This window comes from Scyliorhinus canicula, chromosome 22 (genome assembly GCF_902713615.1).
Source record: "Scyliorhinus canicula chromosome 22, sScyCan1.1, whole genome shotgun sequence".
Taxonomy (NCBI): Eukaryota; Metazoa; Chordata; class Chondrichthyes; order Carcharhiniformes; family Scyliorhinidae; genus Scyliorhinus; species Scyliorhinus canicula.
Window position 1 is genome coordinate 315,562 of NC_052167.1, and position 24,744 is coordinate 340,305.

The 24,744-nt window shown below is 46.3% G+C and overlaps 1 protein-coding gene across 8 annotated transcripts in view; it reads left to right on the forward strand.

Annotated features, from left to right (window-relative positions):
• The first annotated feature begins 436 nt into the window (after positions 1-436).
• camk2g2 (calcium/calmodulin-dependent protein kinase (CaM kinase) II gamma 2) overlaps positions 437-24,744 on the forward strand; it is a 394,966-nt gene continuing 370,658 nt past the window's right edge. For 4 of the 8 annotated variants that reach the window (XM_038782783.1, XM_038782786.1, XM_038782784.1 and 1 more), the window contains exons 1-2: positions 437-664; positions 832-926. In XM_038782783.1, coding sequence (XP_038638711.1) covers positions 600-664; positions 832-926 — 160 coding nt within the window. In that variant the 5' untranslated portion in view covers positions 437-599. The remainder of the gene's footprint in view (positions 665-831; positions 927-24,744) is intronic. The other 4 variants (XM_038782788.1, XM_038782789.1, XM_038782787.1 and 1 more) reach the window with 1 other exon arrangement.

The window sequence follows — 24,744 nt, forward strand, 5'->3', positions numbered from 1 at the left end:
CATCCCATGCCAGGACCAGTGACAGCTGTGAAACTCTTTTTGAGTTGACCCTAACATTTTTCGGTTTTCCCTGACTGGTCACTGTCAACTCTAGTGCGTAGAATAAGTGGAAGTGTTTAACTGTACTATCCCTCAACCCCACCACCACACACATCCTCCTCAATAGCGACTAATAAATGACTGCCCTGTCATTCCTGTTATTCTAACATGAGATGTGCGTGTCAGTTGCAAACTTCATAGTTGAACTTCAATCTATTTTGGAGAACTACTTGGTTTAGTTATGAGAGTTTGGTCCTAACTTTTTTCTCTTGGTGGTGGGGTTTAAAAAGCAAGGGGCAATGGTAACTTTTTAAGTAGGTTTATGTCGCTAAACTTGCACTGTAAAAAAAAATAGTTTTCCCTTTCTTGCAATAACACGGATGTAACATTTCGGATTGGGGGAGGTTCGCGTGTTCTGCCTGTATTGCTGGCGTTGGGCTCTGCTCACGTCCTCAGCTCGGCTCTCTCTCTCGTAATCTCGCGTTAGTGGCTCCCTGTCTGCCCTCCCTACAATTGACAGGCGAGTGTTTGCAAACCAATTCCAGGATTTTCATTTCAACATGGCCACTACCGCAACGTGTACCAGGTTTAGCGACGAGTACCAGCTGTACGAAGAGCTAGGAAAGTATGCAATCTTCCCGTTTGCCCCTGTCTCCCCCACCTCCCCTTGCAGCGACTGTCCCAGTCCAGCTGCTGTCTGCCTCCCACCCCTTGTTTGTAACCTCCCTCTCCTCCTGGTGTATTTCTGGACTAAAATCCCTGTTTGCCTTCTCTCTCTCCCCCTTTCCTCAGGGGTGCCTTCTCCGTCGTTCGCAGATGCGTCAAATTATCCACGGGGCAGGAATACGCTGCAAAGATTATTAACACCAAGAAACTGTCTGCCAGAGGTGAGTGAGTGACTGGACAGGTTGTGGTTGTTTGTGGGGGTGGGTGGGCGGGGGCTTTGTCTGCCCTTCAGCACACCCTGCCCAGCTGCAAAGGGAAGGAATTGATGTCAGGCATCAACAAGGTGGAAGTGTCCGGAGAATATCCAGCCCTGTCCACTTATTGCAGCTCCCTTGGTCGATTCACTCGGATTTTAACAGTGTGATGGCAGAAGGGTAGCAGGTCGATGAGAGCACAAACGCACACACATGTCCAGCATTTCTAATATCTTACTAATGTATTGGTTTGAAGATGAATATCGTGTGCATTTGTGCGGCTGCCTTTTGGAAATGCGAGGCATCAATTAAACACAATGTGATCGGTCCACTGTGTGCTTGGGGTGCATATCCTTTTCCAACCTCTTAGCCGGCCTTTGTAAAACTTTATACAGCAAAGAGCCCTCTTTACGTAAAAGCTGCTGCTCGGTGTAGGGTGTGTTTTGCCTTGATTTCCTCCCTCTCTCTCTCTCCTAAATTGATGGTGTATATAATAGAATTCGCACAGGTACAAGACTCTGTGCACCAGCCTTCCTGCTGTGGGTGTGTACTGAGAGTCTGGGGGAGGACGTTGGCTCTCTCCAGCAATATAGACCTGGAATGAGGGGGTGAGCTTGCTCCTGACCCCTGAAGTGGTCCCTTTTAATGTTATTTGTATGCACCGCCGTGCTGGGAGCAAACCCAATCCAATGTGCCCTAGTCCAATGTGAAGCACAGGCTCCAACACCCCCGCCCCTAAATCTTTAAATAATTCACGCAGGGTGACCGGAACTAGTACATAATTACTATCAGAAGGATCAATTACTAGACACACGAGTCCCACCAAGTTCAAATTCACACCCACGGATTTATAGCCAAGGGGAGAGAGAGAGAGGGGTTTGGTTAACATGTTTACAGCTGGTATCGTCCTCGCCCAGTCTGAACGCTTCATGTCTCTGAGATGGACTGGGGAAACTGCAGCCACACTTCCAATTGATCAAGGCACCGGGGAAGTACATGGATGTTTTTGGTTGTTAACCCCGGACAGTGGAAGTTCAGCTCCTTTCACAGCCCCCCAAATGTTTTGTTTCAGGGGGGTTGGACAGACTTGCCTTCATTTTGAAAAGAAAAAGAGCATTTTCCTCGATTGTAACATTCTGAACTCTGTCAATTCCACCCTTTCGCTGGGGGGTGGGTGGGTTAACCACAACAGTGCTGAAACGGAACTGTGTGGCCGGAGAAGCTGATCTGGCCGGAGATTGAGAGGAGAGAACGATTATTTGGTGAGAGGGGAGGTGGAAAATTGTAGTTTAGCTGCAAGAAAGCTCGTCTGCTTTGAATGGCTCCAGGACAGGCAGGTTTCGCCTGTGTTTTTGCCCTCTTTACCTCCCCTTTTGCGGGGCAGACAGTGACAAGGCGAGAGGGTTAAAGTGGTGGGGGGTGGGGAGAGGTCAGTAGTTCTGTTTGGGGGTCACTTCAGCCGCAATGCAGGTGTGAGAGTCGCTCGGGGAAGGAGGGAGGTGTGATCGGGTCCTGTATCCCTGTACCTGCAGATTAAAGAGAGAGAGGACAGTTTACAGAAACCAAACCCCTTCCTGTTGCAGTGGCCTGGCACAAAGCGCTAGATGGAAGGCTCCCTCTTGCCCTCTCCCTCTCTCCCCCCAGCCCAGGAGATGAATCCAGTGTCCATGTCTGAACCACGCACCCGCTGCGACAGCAGCAGTTATTTTTAGCCCTTCTTCCTATCCAGTTTGTTCAGCACTGTCATTGGCTGCAAATGTCACACAGGCTTCCGAATGTCCATTGGGGCGCCACGTTTACAGTTTGCTGGTTACTTACTGTCCCATCTTCGGCTTCCAGGGGGAGAGAATGGAATGGGACAGACGCCTCCAAAAAATAGCATGGATTGTAATTTTTGTACCTGAAACCCCCTTTTGTAAAAAAGCGGGATTGCTGTCCACTTTCCCCAGCCTGTAATAGGTTAATGTCACATCAGTGCTGACAAATACTGCAGGGGGGGGGGGGGGGGGGGGGGAGAGCTGCTGCCTGACTTCCTGACATCTCCAGTTTTGCAAAGTGTCTTTTCAGGGGTAATTTTGGAAGGCGGCAGCAGGGGACGCTCCGCTAAGTCTGCTCGCTTTAACCACTGGAGCTTTTTTTTTCACGGGGCAGTGCTTGTTGGCAGATGCTGACAGCATGACTGTGTTAGAACGATCCACCCCTCTTTTGTTCTCCTAGGGTTTCTTGGAATATTTTATTTGAAAAGAAAACACGATAAAGGCAGTGTTACAGCATCTGGAATGAATCTCTCCACCACCTTTTTTCAAACGGGTGGGAGACCAGGTCGGGGCAGGGTGGGAATCTGCATTCCAAACGTGGCAGGTCCAATGCCAATGTTGATCTTTAAAATTCCCCACATTGTCCAAATGACTTGTTTTTTGTCGCCCGCCACCTCTCTCTGTCCCTTGCGCTCCTGTTCTGTAACAGATGACCAGGATATTGGGTGCGACTGTGATGCCAGTTCTCTGCAATTGAGGCAGTTTGGCTTGGGAACCCGGTGTTTGGGGACATGCGTCTCTTTGCTCTGTGCTGCAGTGCATCAGTGCCCGAGTCTGCACTGTGCCACCAGGCAGTCATACTGCTGCAGGGTCATATTCATTCTCTGTCTCTACACCTAATCAGTGGGACTGGTTGGGTTGCAGTCTTTGCCATTACCCCTTTCTGCTTTATTCTGTTAATTGGATAAGCAAAGACATGAAGCAAATTTGGACTATGTCTGTGTTTCTCTCTCTCCCTCCCCCTCCCCCTCCTCCCCCCCCTCCTCCCCCCCCCTCCTCCCCCCCCCCTCCTCCCCCCCCTCCTCCCCCCCTCCTCCCCCCCCCCTCCTCCCCCCCCTCCTCCCCCCCCCTCCCCCCCCCTCCCCCCCTCCCCCTCCCCCTCCCCCCCTCCCCCTCCCCCCCTCCCCCTCCCCCTCCCCCCTCCCCCTCCCCCTCCCCCTCCCCCTCCCCCTCCCCCTCCCCCCCTCCCCCTCCCCCTCCTCCCTCCCCCTCCCCCTCCTCCCTCCCCCTCCCCCTCCTCCCTCCCCCTCCTCCTCCTCCCTCCCCCCTCCCCCCTCCCCCTCCTCCTCCTCCCTCCCCCCTCCCCCCTCCCCCCCTCCCCCCCTCCCCCTCCTCCTCCTCCTCCCCCTCCCCCCCCTCTCCCTCCCCCCTCCCCCCCCTCTCCCTCCCCCTCCTCCCCCTCTCCCTCCCCTCCTCCCTCCCCCTCCTCCTCCTCCCTCCCCCCTCCCCCCTCCCCCTCCCCCCCTCCCCCTTCCCCTCCCCCCTCCCCCTTCCCCTCCCCCCCTCCCCCCCCTTCCCCTCCCCCCCTCCTCCCCCCCCTTCCCCTCCCCCCTCCTCCCCTTCCCCTCCCCCCTTCCCCTCCCCCCCTCCCCCCTCCCCCCCCTTCCCCTCCCCCCTCCCCCCCTTCCCCTCCCCCTCCCCCCCCTTCCCCTCCCCCCTCCCCCCCCTTCCCCTCCCCCCTCCCCCCCTTCCCCTCCCCCCCTCCCCCCCTCCCCCCCTCCCCCCCTCCCCCCCTTCCCCTCCCCCCTCCCCCCTCCCCCCCTTCCCCTCCCCCCCTTCCCCTCCCCCCCTTCCCCTCCCCCCCTTCCCCTCCCCCCCTTCCCCTCCCCCCCTTCCCCTCCCCCCCTTCCCCTCCCCCCCTTCCCCTCCCCCCCTTCCCCTCCCCCCTTCCCCTCCCCCCCTTCCCCTCCCCCCCTTCCCCTCCCCCCCTTCCCCTCCCCCCTTCCCCTCCCCCCTTCCCCTCCCCCCTTCCCCTCCCCCCCTCCCCCCCTTCCCCTCCCCCCTCCCCCTCCCCTCCCCTCCTCCCCCCTCCTCCCCCCTCCTCCCCCCTCCTCCCCCCTCCTCCCCCCCCTCCCCCCCCCTCCTCCCCCCTCCTCCTCTCCCCCCCCTCCCCCCCTCCCCCCCTCCCCCCCTCCCCCCCTCCCCCCCTCCCCCCCTCCCCCCCTTCTTCCCCCCCCCCTCCCCTCCTTCTCCCTCCCCCCTCCCCTCCTTCTCCCTCCCCCTCCTCCCCTCCCCCCCCTCCCCCCCTCCCCCCTCCCCCCTCCCCTCCCCCTCCTTTTGGGACTTGAATATGTCGCATTCTATATGGGAATCAATTTGAGATGCTCAGCTGACTCTCCCTTTCCCACCTTTTCCTCACTGGAAAAGTGAGGATATGGTTACATCGGTATCAGTCTCCCCAGGTGATCATTTGTATGAGCGTGCACAATTAGGATTGGGGGTTTGGGGAGGGGGGTAATTGCCAAGCAGAGTAAACTTGCAAAACCGCTTTCTCCAATATTAAAAAGCAATCCTGAGCAGGAACTCTGACCTATTATTCTCTCTATTTATCTGCCTGGAGCTGCTCCTGCCTGGAATGTCACCCTCGTCTGCCTTGCTCTATCCTCTCACATCCACTGTAGCTGCTCTGCAACCGGGCTGTGACATCAGTCATCCAATCATGCCTAGATCAACCCCTCTTTCTGCTGCCTCTACTTTGCCTTTCAAGGAATGACCTCCATAGCTTTTCAAGCTCTGATCAAATGAGGCTGGTTTAGTTCACTGGGCTAAATCGCTGGCTTTTAAAGCAGACCAAGCGGGCCAGCAGCACGGTTCGATTCCCGTACCAGCCTCCCCAGACAGGCGCCGGAATGTGGCGACTAGGGGCTTTTCACAGTAACTTCATTGAAGCCTACTCGTGACAATAAGCGATTTTCATTTTCATTTCATGATCAAAATCCATGCAGTTCCTTTTCTGGATGTCACCTTTTTCTTTCAGAGTTTTGTTCTTGCTATTCCAAGCACCTCTTCATTTGTCTTGTGGTCTGTAGATGGATATTTTAGCACACATCTCCACATCCACATTTCAAAGGCCTCTATTTTCTTCCACAGATCTTTATTTACTGTCCAGGTTTCTGAAGCAAACAAGAAAGTGGATAGAATTTTGAGTTTTGTTCCCTTGTTTGAGGCTCAAATTGTCTTGTTGTTAACATCCTGCATCTTAAAATTGCTTCTGGCTGTCTCTGTCCTCCTTCTTATTTCAGCATCATAACTGCCATTTCTGATATAATTTGTGCTGAACAGATCAATTACATCTACTAATCCCAGTGTGAAACCATCCTCTTCAACATTCACTGTCAAAGCGCAGAACGGTGATGCAGTGGGTTAGCATTGCTGCCTCACGCGCCGAGGTTCCAGGTTCGGTCACTGTCCGTGTGGAGTTTGCACATTCTCCCCGTGTCTGCGTGGGTTTCACCCGCACAACCCAAAGATGTGCAGGCTCGGTGGATTGGCCACGCTAATTGCCCCTTAATTGGAAAAAAATTAATTGGGTACTCTAAATTTGTATTAAAAAAAATTCACTTGCCAAGTTTCTTCTATTATTTTGGTTAATCCAGAGGGCATTTTTCAAAATTAATTTATGGGATGTGGGCGTCACTGGTTAGGCCAGCATTTATTGCCCATTTCTGGTTGCCTTTAAGAAGGTGGTGGTCTTAAACCGCTGCAGTCCTTCAGGTGTAGGTACATCCACTATGCTGTTAGGGAGGGAGTTCTAGGAATTTGTCCCAGTGATTGTGAGGGAACAGCAATATATTTCCAAGTCAGGGTGGTGAATGGTGGGGTTCCCAGGTATCTGCTGCTCTTGTCCTTCTAGATGGTAGTGGTTGTGGGTTTGGAAGGTGCTGTCTGAGGAACCTTGGTGAGTTAGTGCAGTGCATCTTGTAGATGGTACACACGGCTGCCACTGTTTGTCAGTCGTGGAGGGTTTGAATGTTTGTGGAAGGGGGAGCAAGAGCAATCAGGCGTTCTGCTTTGTCCTGGATGGTGTTGAGTTTCTTGAGTGTTGTTGGAGCTGCACTCATCCAGGCAAGTGGAGAGTATTCCATCACACTCCTGACTTGCCTTATAGATGCTGGACAGGCTTGGGGAGTCAGGAGGTGAGTTTCATGCCTTAAGATTCCTAGCCTTTGACCTGCCATGGTAGCCACAGTATTAATATGGCTGGTCCAGTTCAGTTTCTGATCAATGGTAACCCCCAGGACGTCGGGGTCGGGGGGGGGGGGGGGGGGGGAGGAGAAAGAGAGTCCAGAAAGAGGGAGTATGACTTTAAATTAGAGCTAGGCTGCTGTACCTCTGTTTTAATTGAAAACCATAAAATATTCCATTTGCAAATCCTCCGATATTGAAGCAATTTGTGCCCACATTCAGCAAGACCTGGGCAGCATTCCAGCATGGGCTAAGTGGCAAGGAACATTCATGCAAGTGCCAGGCAGTAACCATGTCCATCAAGAGAGTTTAACCACATCTCCCTTTGATATTCAGCAACATAACAATCTGTCAAATTCCCCATCATAAACATCCGGAGGGTTATCATAGAATCATAGAATTTACATTGAATCTGCACCGGCTCTTGGAAAGAGCACCCTACCCAAACCCACACCTGCACCCTATCCCCATAACCCAGTAACCCCACGCAACAGTAAGGGCAATTTTGGACACTTGAGGGCAATTTAGAATGGCCAATCCACCTAAACTGCACATCTTTGGACTGTGGGAGGAAACCGGAGCACCTGGAGGAAATCCACGCACTCACAGGGAGAGCGTTCAGACACAGACAGTGACCCAATCCAGGAATCGAACCTGGAACCCTGGAGCTGTGAAACAATTGTGCTAACCACTGTGCTACCATGCTGCCCGGTATCATTGGCTTATCATTGACCATAAACCACCTGTGTAAAGACTGGTTACAAGATCAAGTTGGGGACTGGGAATTCTGCAGTGAGTGGACTCGCCTCCTGACTCCTCAAAGGCTGTCCACAATCTACAAGGCAGAAGTCAGGAGTGCGATGGAATACTTTCTTCATGCCTGGTTGAATGCAGCTCCAACAACATACAATGCACAACTCCATCCAGGACAAAGAACCTTACTTACCAGGCATCCTATCTATTACTGTAAACATTCAGTCCCACCACCACCAGTGCATGTGGCAGCAATGTGTACCATTTACAAAATGCACTGCAGCCATTCACCAAGGCATCTTCAATAGCATCTTCCACCTAGAAGGACAAGGGCAGCAGAATCAAGGGGACAGCACCACTTTCAACTCTCAAATCATCCTGACTTGGCAATGTTTATTGATCCTTTATTGTTGCTGGGGTTAAGTTCCAACAACTCTACCCCTAACATCACTGTGGAGTACCTATAGCACCTGGCTCACCACCACCTTCTCGAGGGTAGTTAATGATGGGCAATAAATGCTGGCCTAGCCAGCGATGCCTGCCATCCATGAAAGAATAAAACAAATTCTTGTTGTCAAACTGCTTTTTTCTTTAAAACTTCAATGTTTTATTAGTGCTCAGAAGAGAAATACGTTGCCAAAGCTTTTGATTTGGACCCATTAAGACGAGCACAAGAGTACCAAATTTCAAATGGTCACAATTTCTACTGCAGGAAAATAGGGTGCTGATTGGTTAGCAAGTTGACTCTGATTTGCTGAGGAGTTGACATGGAGAAAGCAACATGGAACTATAGGCTCCCCAAGCACCCGTTAATATCATCCTGTAGTTTCCCATTGGTTATGATGTTGCCATGCTTTCTCCTCCCCATTAATAGCATCCTGTGGTTACCCATTGATTAAGACATTGCCATGGAGAAAGCAATCAGTCAACTTCCAACCAGTCAAGGTCTTTTTCTCCTGTAAAATAAATTGTTGTGATTGTTTGAAATTTGGCTTTCTTGTGTTTGTCCTATTGAGTGCAAGATGAAAAGCTTCAGCAACAGCTCCGTGTACGATAAAGTGATTGATGTTTTACCAGTTAAGTTGAGTTTTGAATCCTAAGAGGGGCAACGTCAAAGGTATCAAAAGACCTGTCTCCTCACTACAAAGGAGTCAGCTAAAAGTTGGAACTTTATTGCTGTGTTCTTTGTCTCAATGCTGATACATATGTTTCAGTGGGGTAAGTCACAGCTTGAAGCATCGTTTGGCAAGCACATTGTGTAAGCAAGGTCAAACACTCACAAATATAAAAGTAAAATACTGCTGACGTTGGAAATTGGGAATGAAAACAGAACGTCCTGGGAACATTCAGCAGGTCTGGCAGCATCTGTGGGTAGAGAAACAAAATTAACGTTTCAGGTCAAGTTATGAAAGTTCAGTGACCTGAAACATTAACTCTGTTTCTCTCTCCTCATGTGCTGCCGGACATGCAGAGTATTCCCAGCATTGTGAATTTATAAAAATGCTCATGAGGTACATGTGCTAGGTATAGCTCATCCATCTGGAAAAACGTCTTCCATGTCCATTAACTCCTAGGCAATGTTACAGAATGTTCACATTGTAATACAAGGTGCTGTGCTTTGGAGCCTTTCTGAATATTCGTATTGCACCTACCAAAATCAAAAGCAATTTACTCTGCCCCGTCCTTATTCAAGGTCGAATTGAGAACATTAAATAAAAAAGGGTTTGTGTTCACCAGTCTTGTAGTGCAAGTGCTGGCCTGGCCATGGAAATATGGCTGCATTAAGCTGTGGTGTTGCTGGTCAGTTTTAATGTGTCCCAGGTGAGAGTGAAATTTGGCAACTTATTGGTGGATGGAACACTGTGCTTCTTGAGCAATGGCAGGGGACTCAGCCACCAACCTGGAGAGGTCCAGGGTGTAGATATAAAACAGAAGGAACAAAATGAATCCACCTGCCTTCATTTTGTTTACAAGTATTCTGATCTCCTATCTCCAAGTCTGACGGGAATTGTTAATCTGTGATTTTGTTTCTTAGTTAAGCAAAATGGTTTTACAAAGCATTGCACTTGATCAAGCTACATGCTTCAATTTAAGCAGTGCATTTGTATAATTCAAGTTGATTTAATAGCAGTTTTCCTGTTCCTCTGTTTCAGCTATGCACATTTTTTGTGTTTGGTTCTGACAGGCTGTTTCCTGTCTTTTGCCAACAGCACCCCCCCCCCCCCCCCACCCCGCACTTTGTTTATTTTGACAGAATAGATACAAGGATACATTCAATGTCACTCCTTAGCAAACTCTACAGTCCAGCCAGCTTACCACCTTGTAGACTGAACTGATCGGAGTTTGAGGATGATGGCCATGCATGTTAACGCCACTGGACACTGAGATCTGATTCTGGTCTCCTATCTATTCCCTTAGTCTTGTAGTTACCAAGAATGCTGGCTTCCTCATGAGAGTGCTTTAATTTCCAGGTCGTTCATAAATATACTAGACAGATTTTTGTAGCAAGCGTCTTGGTGGGTGGTGTGTTACAGTTCAGTTAAGGTGTCTGAGTTGCTGTGGCAACCTGCACTTTTACATGCATGTTGTAGTCTGGAGCTATGGATAGTGATAGTAGCGGCTCCAACATTCGTTCCATCACATGGCTGGCCAGGAAAATCTCCCACTCTTACCTCCTGCCATTGATGTGTGAAGGAAAGATTTGCAGCTTGATACTCTACCTGTTTGGCCACGTTATGGACCTATGGACATCCAAGTCCTGGGCTGGGTGGGACGCGAAGCCGGAGCTTCTGGCTCATGGGATGCCACCCACTGTGTCACAGGACCTCTCATCTTCCTATGGTAGCATAGGTGTGTACTGGACTATGATTTGGAGATGAATGCAAATCCCATCGTGGCAGCCAGGAAATTTAAATTGAATCAGTTAAATAAATCTGGAACAAAAAGCTAGTAATGGTGAAAAAAAACTAAAAGATTGTCATTTAAAAAAAAAAAAAAAACCCTCGGGCTCACTTAACGGCAAGAAATCTGCTGTCCTTACCTGGTCTGGCCTATATGTGATACCAGACTCCCAAGTGGCCTAAAAAGCCACTCGGGTTAGGGATGGGCGATTATGTGCTGGCCTTGCCAATGACTGCCACGTCTCCGGAATTCAAACAGAACTGTGATTATTGGTCATAGGTCCAGACTGAAAAGGTTAAATTCTCCCAGCAGCAATGTTTCTCACACAGTTGGAGTTGGGAAGGTGATGTGGAGAGCGAGAAGCTGAAGCATAGCTTTTGTACAGCAAGGCTGAATACTGGAGCTGTGACTATAGAGACATTTGCTGCAGATTTCTTCATTTTGTTTAGGAAATGGGATGCATCTTTGAAGAAACTCTCCTGAGGAAATGAAATTGATGCAAGCGGGTTTATTATAGGGTAGGATTGTATATTATCTATGGCAGGAGAGAATGCATTGGCCCAAATGATCTATTTAGGTTCCATGTTTGTGTTATTGAGCCAACCTGATCTGTCTGCCATGAGTTGTAATGTAGCAAATATCTTGCTGACTGCTTTGTTCCATCCTTTGCACATAGTCTCTTTACTAGTTACCTCGACTCGACTATCCCAATGCATGCCTGGCTGGCCTCCCACATTCTACCCTCTCAAAACTTGAGGCCATCCAGAATTCTGCTCATGCCTTAAGTTGCATAGATTCTAAACTCTGAAATTCCTTCCCTACAACTCTCTGACTCTCGACCTCATTTTAAGATGTTCCCTCAAATTTACCTTGTTGACCAAGGTTTTGGTCATCTTGCCTAAAACCCGATTATGTGGTTGGTGTTCTTTTTTGTTTGGAATTCTTCAGTTTAGTTCCTTGGGACATCTTGGGTCAGTTCAGTTGGCTGGATGGCTGGTTTTGCTGCAGAGTGACACTAACAGTGCACTTTCAATTCCTGTACCGGCTGAGGTCATTCATGAAGGGCCCACATTTTCAACCTTGCCCTCGCCTCCGGTGTGGTGATCCTTGCATTAAATCACCACCAGCCAGCTCTCAAAGGGGAGAGCAGCCTATGGTCCTCTGGGACTGTGGCAACATTAAAGTTGTTATCTAAATATAGATTGTTGCAGTTATTAATCACTAATCTCCCATTGGCAATATGGATATGATAACAAGATGATGGGGTATCGGAAAACCACTATCACAGACGATTGGGAGTGAACCCAGGAAAATGTCTTCGTCAGCATAGAAAAATTCCACATAAGACCAGTAACAAACAAGTAATTGTGTGTTACAGAGCTGTAGGTATTTGGAGAATAACATAAGATATATTCACCAATCTCGCACTCTCTGCCGGGAGCCATGCTTGAAGGGAATGCTAGGTGTTTCCTGCTGGGAGTGTCTAAATGTTCACTGTTAGGTTTATTTTAACAAAAAAAAATTAATGTTAGTAGCACTTCAGCTAATTTTTCACACTAGCAACATACATTATTGCAGTCAACTTGATTCCAGCAGAGGATAGCAAGTTTGGAGAGCAATTTTATTATTTCACCATAAGGAATAGACCTCCAGATATTTTGGAATAGATCGTTTGGAATAGATTGGCAGATATTATTTGAAGATTCGCGAGTGCTCTGTGTCCTGACCAACATTTTGCTCTCCAATCAAACCCACCCCAAAATCAGACACAGAAAAAATCCCTCTGGATATTCCAAAGTACTGCCCAGCCAATTAAACACTTGTATGCCGAGTAACTGCTGGAATGTAGGCAAACCCCACTCCGGACTACGCATCATCCTGACTTGAACTATATCCTCGTTCCTTCACTTGTCACTGGGCCAAAATCCTGGATCTCCCTCCCTAACCACACTATGGGCGTGCCTACACCATAGGAACCACAGCCATTCAAAGTTGGCTCACCATTACCTTCTCAATGTGCAATTAGGGATGGGCAATAAATGCTGCCCTTGCCAGAGGCACCTATATCCCATCAACAAATTTCCAAAAGAGGCGACAACCTATACACAGCAAGATCCCACAAATAACAATGAACTAATGATGATATTTGTTAACAGCAATTAGACAATGTTGTGATTTTGAAATTCTCATCCTGGTTTCCAAATCCCTCCATGGCCTCTTAACCCTCCCCCCCCCCCCCCAATCTCTGTAATGTCCTCCCACCCCAAAATCTTCCTGAGACATCTATGTCTGCACTCCTCTAATTCTGCCCTTTTGAGTATCCCAATTTTAATGCCCTACCATTACCGGTTGTGCCTCCAGTTGCTTAGGCCCTAAGCTCTGACATACCCTCCCAACATTTCTCCACATCGCGACCTCATTTTCCTAATTTTTAAGACACTCCTTAAAACCTACCTCTTCGACTAAGCTTTTGGTCATCCTGACCTAATAGCTCCTTATAAAGCAAGATTCTTTTTCTTTATTGTTTTATAATGCCTCTGTACTTTAGGGTATATTTTCTTGTGTCAAATGCAACATGTCAATACAAATTGTTGCAAATGATGACATCTATTTTAGTGGTGTTGGTTGAGGTATAGCTTTGCCCGGATATCAATAGAATTGTCTGACCTTTCTTCAAACCATGACCTGAGACCTTTGACCTTTATATCCAGCTGTGCGGGTAGATGGGGTCTTGGGTTAACATCTCATCTGAAAGGTTGCATTGCTGACTGTGCAGAACTCCCTTCAGTACTCCACCGGAATGCTAGCTTGCATTATGTGCTCATGTCCCTGGATTGAGGCTTTGAACTGGTCTCCATTGACTATAGTTGCAAAAGTGTGACACGGCTGCCACTGGTCAGTAATCATTTGTAGGATTTTGCTGTGTTCAAGATGGCTACTCCCGTTTAAATAAGTCATTGAATTTTACTGTTGCTTTTATGTTCGTGAAGTGGGCTGAGACGTTTAAGGATTGATAAGTAATGGAAGAAGAATTGATGAGGTTTCCATGTGTTTAAATTTCCTTAAAATACAAATGTGAGTGTAGTTTATTCTCTCCTCCATTGCAAATACAATCTGCCTTCCTCGCTGAAAGAAATATAATCAATAGACTGCAGCCTACATAACTGTCTCGATTTGCTGTAATTACAACTGTCTGTAGTGAAATGCTGTGTATGTTCCTTAGCCACTGACGTAAACAATTACAGGATTACTGGGTGAGTCATGGATGAAACATGCACTAACAGTGTATTTAATATAGTTACTGCCTCTTGGGGGAGGAGAGTGCCGTTAAGCTTTCTGAGAAACAGTCACTTCCTATTGGTGTGTTATTTCCAAAAGAATGGCCTGGTTGTGCGAAAATCTCTTCTCCTCTTTCCTGCAGTTTGTGGAGAGGAAAGCTTGATTTCTCATTCCTTATTTATGCCCATCACATCCTTTTCTCTAATTTTTCCATTTATATTATTGTGAAATATTATAAATGAACTTCTGTTTGTCTCCCTCCCTTTTGTGTGTTTGCTTCTCCGTGTGTGTGTGTGTGTGTGTGTGTGTGTGTGTGTGAGACCCTCTCTCTTGTGTGTGTTTTTTTTTGTGTCTGTGTCTTTCTCTTTCTTGCTCTCTGTATGTTTCTGTCTCTCTTCGTGCCTGTCTTTTGCTGCCCGTGTCTCCCTCTCACTTACACTGTCTCACCCCTTCCTCTCTGTGCCACCCTGTCCCTTGGTATTGGACCAATAGCACTGAGAAAGTGCTATACTCATGGTTTGCGGAAAGTGATATTAAATAGTTACAACTTCACCGAAGAAATCCAAAGGCTGGTCCGCCCCTGGTGCCTTATGACACCCCTGGGACAAAGTAACATCCTTTTTACAGGCTTGTTGCTAGTAAACAAAATGATGTAACACTCGGCAAAAGTTTGTCTTCTGAGTTTTTCCTAGAATCCTGTCACTGGTGAAAAGTGGAGGTAACCTCCTCATCTTTCTAATGTCAAAGCCTCTTTTTTTCTTTCTGCACGATTAAACATTTATTGATTTTTATTGCGTGTCAGAAAGTATTCTTTCAGCATTGCAATGTCTTTAATCTGGGGTCAGGGTACTGCAAAATCCCTTTTATGAAAGACTTGAAAGTTAAGGCAGAATAAAACCAGGAAACAGGAGATGGGTGGCTTGTTCTCAGGAACACATGCTTATAATAATCTGTCGAGATGCAATAAGAGTGGAGGCAAATGAGTTGCGATGTGCTCTGAGATAGTAGCCAGTCCTGACAGCTGAAGGTCACTCTTCCAAACCAGCAATTTCCGCACCACCTGAATCTGATGCACCGATTTAAAAATGAGATTAGTTATGCTTTTCAAAGTAGTTTTTAATCTGACTTGGTTTGCAGAACTCTTGTGTGAGAACTTTGGGGGATTCTATTGTGCAGAAGAAAAGGCCAATCAGCCCATTGTATCTGTGCTGGTCTTTTGAATGAGCTGTCCAATTAGTCCCATCCCCTTGTTGTTTCCTGGGGTTGGTGGGGGTGAACACCATCAGCTTCGGCTGTGGAGTGTAACCCAAAAACCACTGCTGTCCGATTAGCCATTTGGACACTTATTTCATTCCTTCCTTTGCTTTTAGAACAAGACCGAAACCATTTTTTTTGCCTGGTCAGGAGAATTTTAGTTATAAGCAGAGATTCTATAGGATGAGGTGTTTTTTTTTGGTGCAGAGGAGGAGACTGAAGTGGGGAGGGGACTTGATCAAAGTTTAGCAAAGAGGATAGGAAGGCTCTATTCCCCAGCGGTTGAAAGTCCTGTGATAAGTCCATGGAGGCAGAAGTCGAGTCACCAGAATTCTTTTTATTTACAAACCAACAGCTGAACAACCATGAGCATTCAGTCTGCTGTCTACACCAGGAGTGCAGAGGATCTGACACTCCCTGTTATATACACAGAAAGGGGTTCCCTGATTGGGCCACTAATTGGGGAACTCTTATTCTGATTGGCCAATCTTAAAGGTCTGGCCGAAGTCATTACAGGTCCATAACTAGAGGGCAGCAAATTTAAGGTAACATTTGGATGGAAATTTCTTCACACAAAGGGTAGAATCTAGGAATCCCTACAGTGCAGAAGGAGGCCATCCGGCTCATCGAGTCTGCACTGGCCCCACTGAAAGAGCATCCTACCTAGGCCCACTCACCAGCCCTATTCCCACTCACCAGCCCTATCCCCACTCACCAGCCCTATCCCCATAACCCCATCTAACCTTTGGACACTAAGGGGCAATTTATCATGGCCAATCCACGTAACCTGCACATCTTTGGACTGGGTGCTGGGTGTCTGGTACTTACTGCTTGATAGCAGAGGATGAAACCATTGTCACATTTAAAAACAACTTGGATATGCAGCATGAACTGCAGTAATTCAAAAAGACAGCTCACCACCACCTACTCGAGGGCAATTAAAGGATGGGCAATAAATGCTGGTTTTGCCAGCGATGTCCACATCCCATAAATGGATTTTTAAAAAATAGATGCTCCCTATTATCCTCCCAGAAGAACATTCTCGGTTGTAATTATCCATGTGGTGAAAGAGGCCAGTCCCAGACTATCAGTTCCAAACTCAACAGTCTTCGAAGGAGGATTGGAACTTCAAAACAGATGTCTCTCCAACAGACTTTTAACAATTAAGAATTGGTCCTGAATCAGATATTATCTCTGGGAATATTTTCCATGCATCCTGTGATGATCGGAGGGAAGAGCTATTCTTAATCTCTTGCTCGAGCTTTGTGAATTTTCTTAATTGATATTATTTGCTTTTTACACCGTGTCCAGACCATATGGTCTTCAGGTTAATGAGAAAGCAGCAGGTAAATGGTTCAGGCATATAATGTAATTTACTCTCCACTTAAAAGGCACAATTTCTGTTATTTTTGTAAGTTCTTACATCCACATTTATAATGGAATCTGTCTGTGTAATCACAGATTGACATGTTGCATAGATGCAGTTTCATTATAAATGTGGATAGGGGAATGCAGATTGGAATATAATAATAATCATCGCTTATTGTCACAAGTAGGCTTCAATGAAGTTACTGTGAAAAGCCCCTTTACACCGCATTCTGGCGCCTGTTCAGGGAGGCCGGTACGGGAATTGAACCCACGCTGCTGGCCTTGTTCTGCATTACAAGCCAGCTGTTTGGCCCATGTGCTAAACTAACCCCTTGTTCATTCGTCTGAAAGCTCATTGGCCAATATATTCCTTGTCCAAATTACTTCAGTTTTAACCTGCGCTATTCGTACCAACTCTCTTATCAGTTTTTCTCCGGCAAGTGTGAGTGGAGGAAAAGGGGAAAATATAGTTTGGTTATTAGAAAATTAGTAAATCACAAAGGTGCATCAGGTTACATTTTGTGTTGGGAGATTGCAGTTTTTTTTTGTTCTTTGGGAGGAGATTGTGGAGGGAGGACTCCGTCCATCACCTTTGGCATCTTTATTTTTGATCATGTATGAATTCATTGTATTATACCTAAAATAAATTTTATTTCCTGTGACATGAGAAATGGAGGATTTAATGGGTTGACGTTGGCTGTTCAGTCATTCGTATGCGTGTGTACAGTTGCTGCATACAGAGGAATTTTTATTGGATTATTATTCTCCAAAACAAAAGATCCGCCACCCCATTACTGCAGTAGGGTCTGTGTACAGTATATTAAACATATTGGATAGTTTGGCCAACTGATTACAAGTGAATCCCCTCGCCAGTATCGGTCTAGGAGGAAACTGAATCCCAACGTTTGCAGCCATCAACTAATATCTGATTTGGCAATTGTAGAGGAACAGCCGCGGGTTCCCAACCCAGTTTGTTTAGTTGACTTTTTCCCCCCTACCCCATCTTGTTTGCATAACAAGTTTTATTATCTGGATTAAGTATTGCTCAGGACACTTTTTTTTTTCCAAATTGATTTTCAATGAGTAAGGAGTGCACAAAGCAGTGCTTTGCTGATCACCAATGTTTTGCTAACATTAAAGTGTCACTGTGCTCTGATGAACTATAACATTTTCCATTCCTACCAGCTGAGAAGAGACTCCCAAAGAATTGGAGATTTTGAATTGTAAATTAGGTGCAAAAACAATTGTGACCAACAAAAACAAAGCAAAATATGGCAAAGCACCCTGAAAATTATTTTGCTCTGTTGAAAGCAACACCATGGCACAAATTGGCTGAGACTGCGTCAGAAGAACACCTGGTGCCTGCGATTGGCTATTAGGATGGCAGAAGATAGAATCTAAAGCGGTAAATACATAAAATGGTCACTTTGGCAAAGTGCAATATTGTCACTAATCCATCGTGCCCCATACCTAGGTAGCAATGGTGATACTTTTCCCAGAAATCAGGATCTATGAAAGCAGAACAGGCAAATAGGAGACAGTGGACACAAAAACCAAAGACTCCCCTTCGTCTCCTCAACATAGGATCCTCAGTTCTCTTTATCTCTTCTCTGTTGACTTAGAAACATAGAATTTACAGTACCGAAGGAGGCCATTCGGCCTATTGAGTCTGCACTGGCCCTTGGAAAGAGCACCCTACTTAAGCCCACACCTCCATCCTATCCCAGTAACCCCACTTAATCTTTTTTAAGGGCAATTTATTATGGCCAATCCACCTAACCTGCAGATCTTTGGACTGTGGGAGGAAACCGGAGCACCCGGAGGAAACCCACGCAGACACGAGGAGAACGTGTAGACTCCACACAGACAGTGACCTAAGCACAAGACCTATCCTGGTGTCTTTGCATATGGACATCTTTGATAGTACAAGAACAATTTGCACTGGGCAGCACGGTGACACAGTGGTTAGCACAGCTGCATCACTGCGCTGAGGACCACGGTTCGATCCCAGCCCCAGGTTCGATCTCGGGCCCGGGTCACTGTCTGTATGGAGTTTAAATACTTTCCCCATAGTCTGCATGCGTTTCATCCCCTCAACCCAAAAGGATGCGCAGGGTAGATGAATAGGTCATGCTAAATTGCCCCTTAATTGGAAAAAATAATTGGGCACTTTAGATATATATTTATAAGAAAAAAGAACAATTTTCACTTCATGGGACCTGTAATGTTTCAACAGGACAAATTAGTTTTTTAAATATAAATTTAGAATACCCAATTAATTTTTCCAATTTAGCACAGCCAATCCACCTAGCCTGCACATCTTTGGGTTGTGGGGGCGAAATCCACGCAGACACGGGGAGAATGTGCAAACTCCACACAGACAGTGACCCAGAGCCGGGATCGAACCTGGGACCTCAGCGCCGTGAGGCAGCAGGGCTAACCCACTGCGCCACCGTGCTGCCCTAGGGACAAATGAGTTTTGATGGGGCTGAGGAGATGAGAACAGTTTTGTGGAAGAGTCCATCAAGGCAATAAATATTGAAGAGGCTTTACCAAAAGGATTGGCACAAAGGATAACATTTTAGGAAGAGGCCTGTGGAGAGCATGACTCTGGTAGCTGCCCATGGCGTCATCATTGGAGGTTGGGTGCAGAAGGTGTAAACCTACAGCTGGAATAGGTTGTGGAGGTAGCATGGGATGAGGTCATGGGGGATGGAAAAGGGGTCAATGTTTGCTACTCATTGTTCTGGAAAAAGAAACGTAATGGACACTGAGAACTAATCCATTAATCATTGTTTTCTATTCATATATATTCATATGTTCATATATTCATTTGTATGTCATTGAGGAGTTTTTTCAAACAAAGGTATTAATTGAAACATTTAGCTCAAATGATTTTGTTTTCCCCCTCGATTTGGCAACTACAACTTTCCCCTCTTTTTGTTTTGTAGCTATTCCCACCTCCACCAGTGCTGTGCATCATTTCCGACTGAGAGTGTGGGAAGGTGACCTGTTCCCAAATTGCCTCCTCCTCTTCCTACTCTCGTACCCGTTGCACACAATTACTCATGGTTGCCATGGCGTTCCTCATGACTACAGCACAGAGCCTCTGGAGCTCCCTGAGTCTTGGGAAACAATGATGTATGAAAGGTTGGGAGGATAACAATTATTCCGCAGGCTGAACTGGCCACGTCTCAAATTTCCCGTTACTTGTGTGAGGAAGGTGGATTGTTGAACGTTTTTAAAAAAAAAAAGAGCCCTCAGTCTGCAATCTTGTCTGCCCAGTAACCCAAATGCCGAGAATGGTTCAGTTCTTCTTTGGGAGACTGTCTCACAGTGCGTGGCAACATTGGCTGCAGGGCCAGTAACGCTGGGAAATAAAGCCAGCACAAAGTTGTTCTGTTCAACATTTAACTGCAGAGGGCTATATCTTCCAAGCTGTGTTTGTACTAGACATGTTTATTCTCACCTCCCTTAATGCTTCTGTCTTGGAGCATGTGGGGAATCCATTCTATTACCTGATGGAAGAAACATTTTCCAATATAAACAAATAAGGAGAAGGCAGATATTTGTGCCAGTCCCATAAATTGTACTGAAGTTGACAACCAGCCTTCACAAGGGGCAAAGCTGTCTGTACGTCATTTCCCCTTGAATGTAGTAATGTAATGTCACATAACGTGATGGCACCGGTTGCAAATCTGTTGAAAGAAAACAAACATCACATTTACGGTGAAGGTTTTCTTAAACTCTGGTGGTAACACAATTGCATGTCTGTTTGACGTTCTTTCATTGTCAAAACCTTTGCTATCAGCACAAGGAATTTTAATTTCCTGTATATCGATTCTTTTCGTTGTTGTTTTTTTCATATGATGGTGCAGTTGCATGCTGTCTTTACATTGTAATTAGCTGACACAATATATGGTCATGGAGCCAATTTGCCATTAGCTAGGGTGACAGTGTTGGTTCCTTTCAGGAACCTGACAGTAGTATTTCCAGTGGAGCTCTGTTTGTTGGGAAACCTTCTTATAGTTCCTTTAGGATGGTGGCAAATACGAGGAAATTTTATAAAAGCAAAATACTGCGGATACTGGAAATCTGAAATAGAAAGAACAATAAAAGCTGTAAAATTCAGCAGGTTTGGCAGCATCTGTGGAGAGCAGAGTTAAGAGTCAAATATGACTGAACAGGAAATGATGGCTGGATGTGTGTAAGAAAGCTGGAGCATGCAAAAAGAAAAAGACGTTGGGCATGCTTCAGTGACCCTGCCGGGCGCAATAGGTGAATTGCGCGAGAACCCCAAATCGGGCTCCGCTCCTGGCCGATCGCGGGTCACCTGACTTGCTCCACCGGTTGCTGGGCGAGATCCAGATCTGCATATTTGAATGAGCCTACCCCGCCACCCGGAACTCAATGGCCGCGCCTATGATACATCGCCGAGGTGCCGTTTAGTGCTGGTCCACACTAAGGTGGCCCAGCCGTAACAGCACATGGGGGAGGGGGGGGTTTGGGGACAGGGAAGGGACCTGGTATCAGTGCCCAGGTGGCACTGCTCTGGTGCCAGGTTGGCACTGCCAGGAATCGGGCCTCTTGTGGAGGGGGGGAGAATGCTAAGTGGGGCTCCCAGCGGTCATGGTAAAGTTGGGGGGTCGATACAGTGGGGGTGGGCATGAGGAAGAGATTGGGACTATGGACAAAATGACACCCCGATCTGAGAGCATCCGTTCCTGTTGGCGAGATCAACTCGCCAGCAGGAAATCTCAAGCCAGGCCTTGGTGGAGAGAAAATCCCTCAGGCCAAAATAAACGACAAAGTGCCGGTGAATAGTGGGATGTTTTGCGGCCCTGCAGCCACCTAGAAACACCCCACGGAACGTGCCCGACAGTGGACGTCTGTTTTAAGTCTGCCGAATTACGCTCATTACCTCATTCAGCCATGGTAACGTAACGTGCAAATTTGAATGTTTTATGAGGATCCGCAATCAACATTTTTTCTTTGTGAATTTTCCTTCTGTCGTTCCTATGCACGGAAGTGTTGACACGTTTGTTTATGGGCAGCTTTTTCCCATCGACAGCAAGTATGTGGGAAAATAGTTATCGCCCCTCCAGCCTCTTCTCTTCCACTGCCTTTCCTTGACTTGCCATGCATGCTAAATGATAATTAAAAACATCAGCATAGTATTCAATGGTTTAATTAATCTGTGTTTGATTATGTTAGTCTGTTCACTGATTTAACTTCATTGTGCTTAATTGCTTAAGCCTGCAGGCAGAGCTAGAGTTTGAGGAACTGACATCATACAGTGGTTCCAGAATCTGGCTGAGAGAATATGTTGGAATCCTGAAAGTGCTGAGATATTTTGAAGTACTGTAAACAAACCTGTTAGAGATTTGGAACTAGTGTCATCTCTGCATTGCTCTAAGATAAATCTTTTTCGTGAAATAAATTTACAGTACCCAATTATTTTTTTCTAGTTAAGGGGCAATTTTGTGTGGCCAATCTACCTAACTTGCACATCTTTGGGTTGTGGGGGGGAAACCCACGCAGACAGAGGGAAAATATACAAACTCCACACAGACAGTGGGAGGATCGAACCAGGGTCCTCCGTACCATCGGCAAGAGTGCTAACGACTGCACCACCATGCTGCCCAAGAGATACATCTGATATATACAGCAAACCCAGTGAATCCATACCAAACAAGATCATTAAACATGTTTGAAAAGATGTAAATATACCAGCACTCTATCCAAGTGTTCATGTAGGTTATTTCCCTAACTTTGAATTCTCCTACTTGAAATTGGAGATGAGAATAAGAATGGTAATTTTAGAGGTTGTATGGGCGAGTCAAATGGCATAGTCTGTGACAATGGTCTTGGTTTCTGTTTGACGTGAAAGGCGTGGTAGCACAGTGGTTAGCACTGTTGCTTCACAGCGCTATTGGGTAATTTGGACGTTACAAATTCTCCCTCCGTGTACCTGAACAGGCACCGGAATGTGGCGACCAGGGGTTTTCATGCATTGTTAATGTAAGCCTACTGGTGACGAAAAAGATTATTATGGGCGGCACGGTAGCACAGTGGTTAGCACTGTTGCTTCACCAATGCTAGGGTCCCAGGTTCGATTCCCGGCTTGGGTCACTGTCTGTGCGGAGTCTGCACGTTCTCCCCGTGTCTGTGTGGGTTTCCTCCGGGCGCTCTGGTTTCCTTCCACAAGTCCCGAAAGATGTGCTTGTTAGGTGAATTGGACAGTCTGAATTCCAACACACTGTTAGCCAGGCAAAACCAATATACATGCATCCTGATCATTCCCATCTATTTGGTATTCTCTAACAGATGAAGGGTTTACCATTGTATTAAACTAATCTAAAAATCAACTTCCCCATGTTTGATTGTTTTGTACAATAGTACTTCAATTCACATCCAGTAGAATCATTCAATCCTGAATCTGCTATCCAGTTGAAATGAGTTGGATGCTATAATGACCTTCTTTCATCTGTCAGGTTAAAATGGTGCAAAATAATTTCCAATTTGTAAATTCTGAAGAATAAATAGTTAGGGTTGTCGTATAAGACATTCGCAAACTTTGGGACTGAGGGAGACATTGATAAACGAACAGAATTCTCATCATCACAGTATCATCTGAACTTTTCAGTGGTTAATGCCACCTTAATTTTAAAATTCTCATTCTTGTGTTCTAATTCCTCTTGGCCTCATTTCTTGCCATCTTCTGTAATCTCCTCCAGTCCTACAACCATCCGACCTCTCTGCTCCTCCAGGTCTGGCCTCTTGTACATCCCCGATTTCCATCACACCACCAATGGTGGTTGTGTCTTCAGCTCCTTGCCCTCTAAATTCCCTCCCTAACTCCCTCTGCTTCTCCAAACTCTTTCTTCCTCTTGTAACCTGTCCTAATATCTTCTTGTCTGCTTCAGTGCCATAATTTGTTTGATAACGATCCTCAGCTGAGCCTTGGGCTGTTTTATGACATCCAAGGTGCTACTGTAATGCAGTGTGTACCATCTATTTTATTTCTGAGTGTCCAACTGTGTTTCTTCTTGTAAGCCTTCCCTCCTCTCCTCCGTTCTGGAAGTATTGTTGCTTGCATGGCAACACCTATAGGAACAGAAGGAGGGTATACTGTTGAAACCCATTCTACCATTCCATGAAACCATGGCTGATCTGTGACTAGAGTCCCTTTTTTCAATCTTTGCGCTAGATTATTTAATATCTTTGGTAAACAAAAATCTATTTGTTTCAGACGTAAAATCCACCGGTAGGAAAGTATGTTATGAAGAGAACATAAGGAGGTTGTAGGTTGATCTTAGAATCATAGAATTTACAGTGCAGAAGGAGGCCATTTGAGTCTTTACTGGCCCTTGGAAAGAGCACCCTACTTAAGCCCACGCCTCCACCCTAACCCCGTAACCTAGTAACCCCACCTAACCTTAGATAGGTTGGGCAAAACTCTGGCAGATGTAATATAACGTGGTAAATTGTGAAGTTGTTCACAATGGCAGGAATAATAAGGCATAGTATTACTTAAATGGAGAATGACTGCAGAATTCCAAGATGCAAAGGGATTCTGTGTTCTAGTGCATGAGTGTGCGGGTAGAGGAAATAATTAAGAAGGCTAATGGAGTACTATTCTTTATTACGAGAAGAATTGAACAGAAAAGTAAGGATGGGAACATATAAAATAGGAGCAGGAGGCCATTCGGCCCTTCGAGCCTGCTCCGCTATTCATTATGATCATGGCTGATCATCTAACTGATCCCGCCTGATGTTATGCTTCAGTTATACAGGGAATGGGTGACACCACATCTCAAATACTGTGTGCATTTTTGGTTGTATTATTTAAGGAAGGGTGTAAGCGCATTGGAGGCTGTTCAGAGGAGGTGTATTAGATTGACACCTAGAAAGATCAGGTTTTTTATGAGGAAAGGTTGGACAGAGTGGGCTTCTCTCTAATCTCATTTAGATGAGTAAGGGGTGACTTGAATGTCTGATCCTAATTGGGCTTGGCGAGGTGGACACGGGAAAGATGTTTCCTCTTGCGGGTGAGTTTAGAACTAATGGGCGTAGTTTTAAAACTGGAGGCTGCCCTTTTAGGAAAGCTGAGGAGAAATGTCTTTGGAATTCTCTGCCTCAACGTGGTTGAGGTAGGGTCATGGAATATTTTTAAGACAAAGGTAGACTGATTCTTGTTGGGCAAGGGAATGAAAGAGTTAGATGAG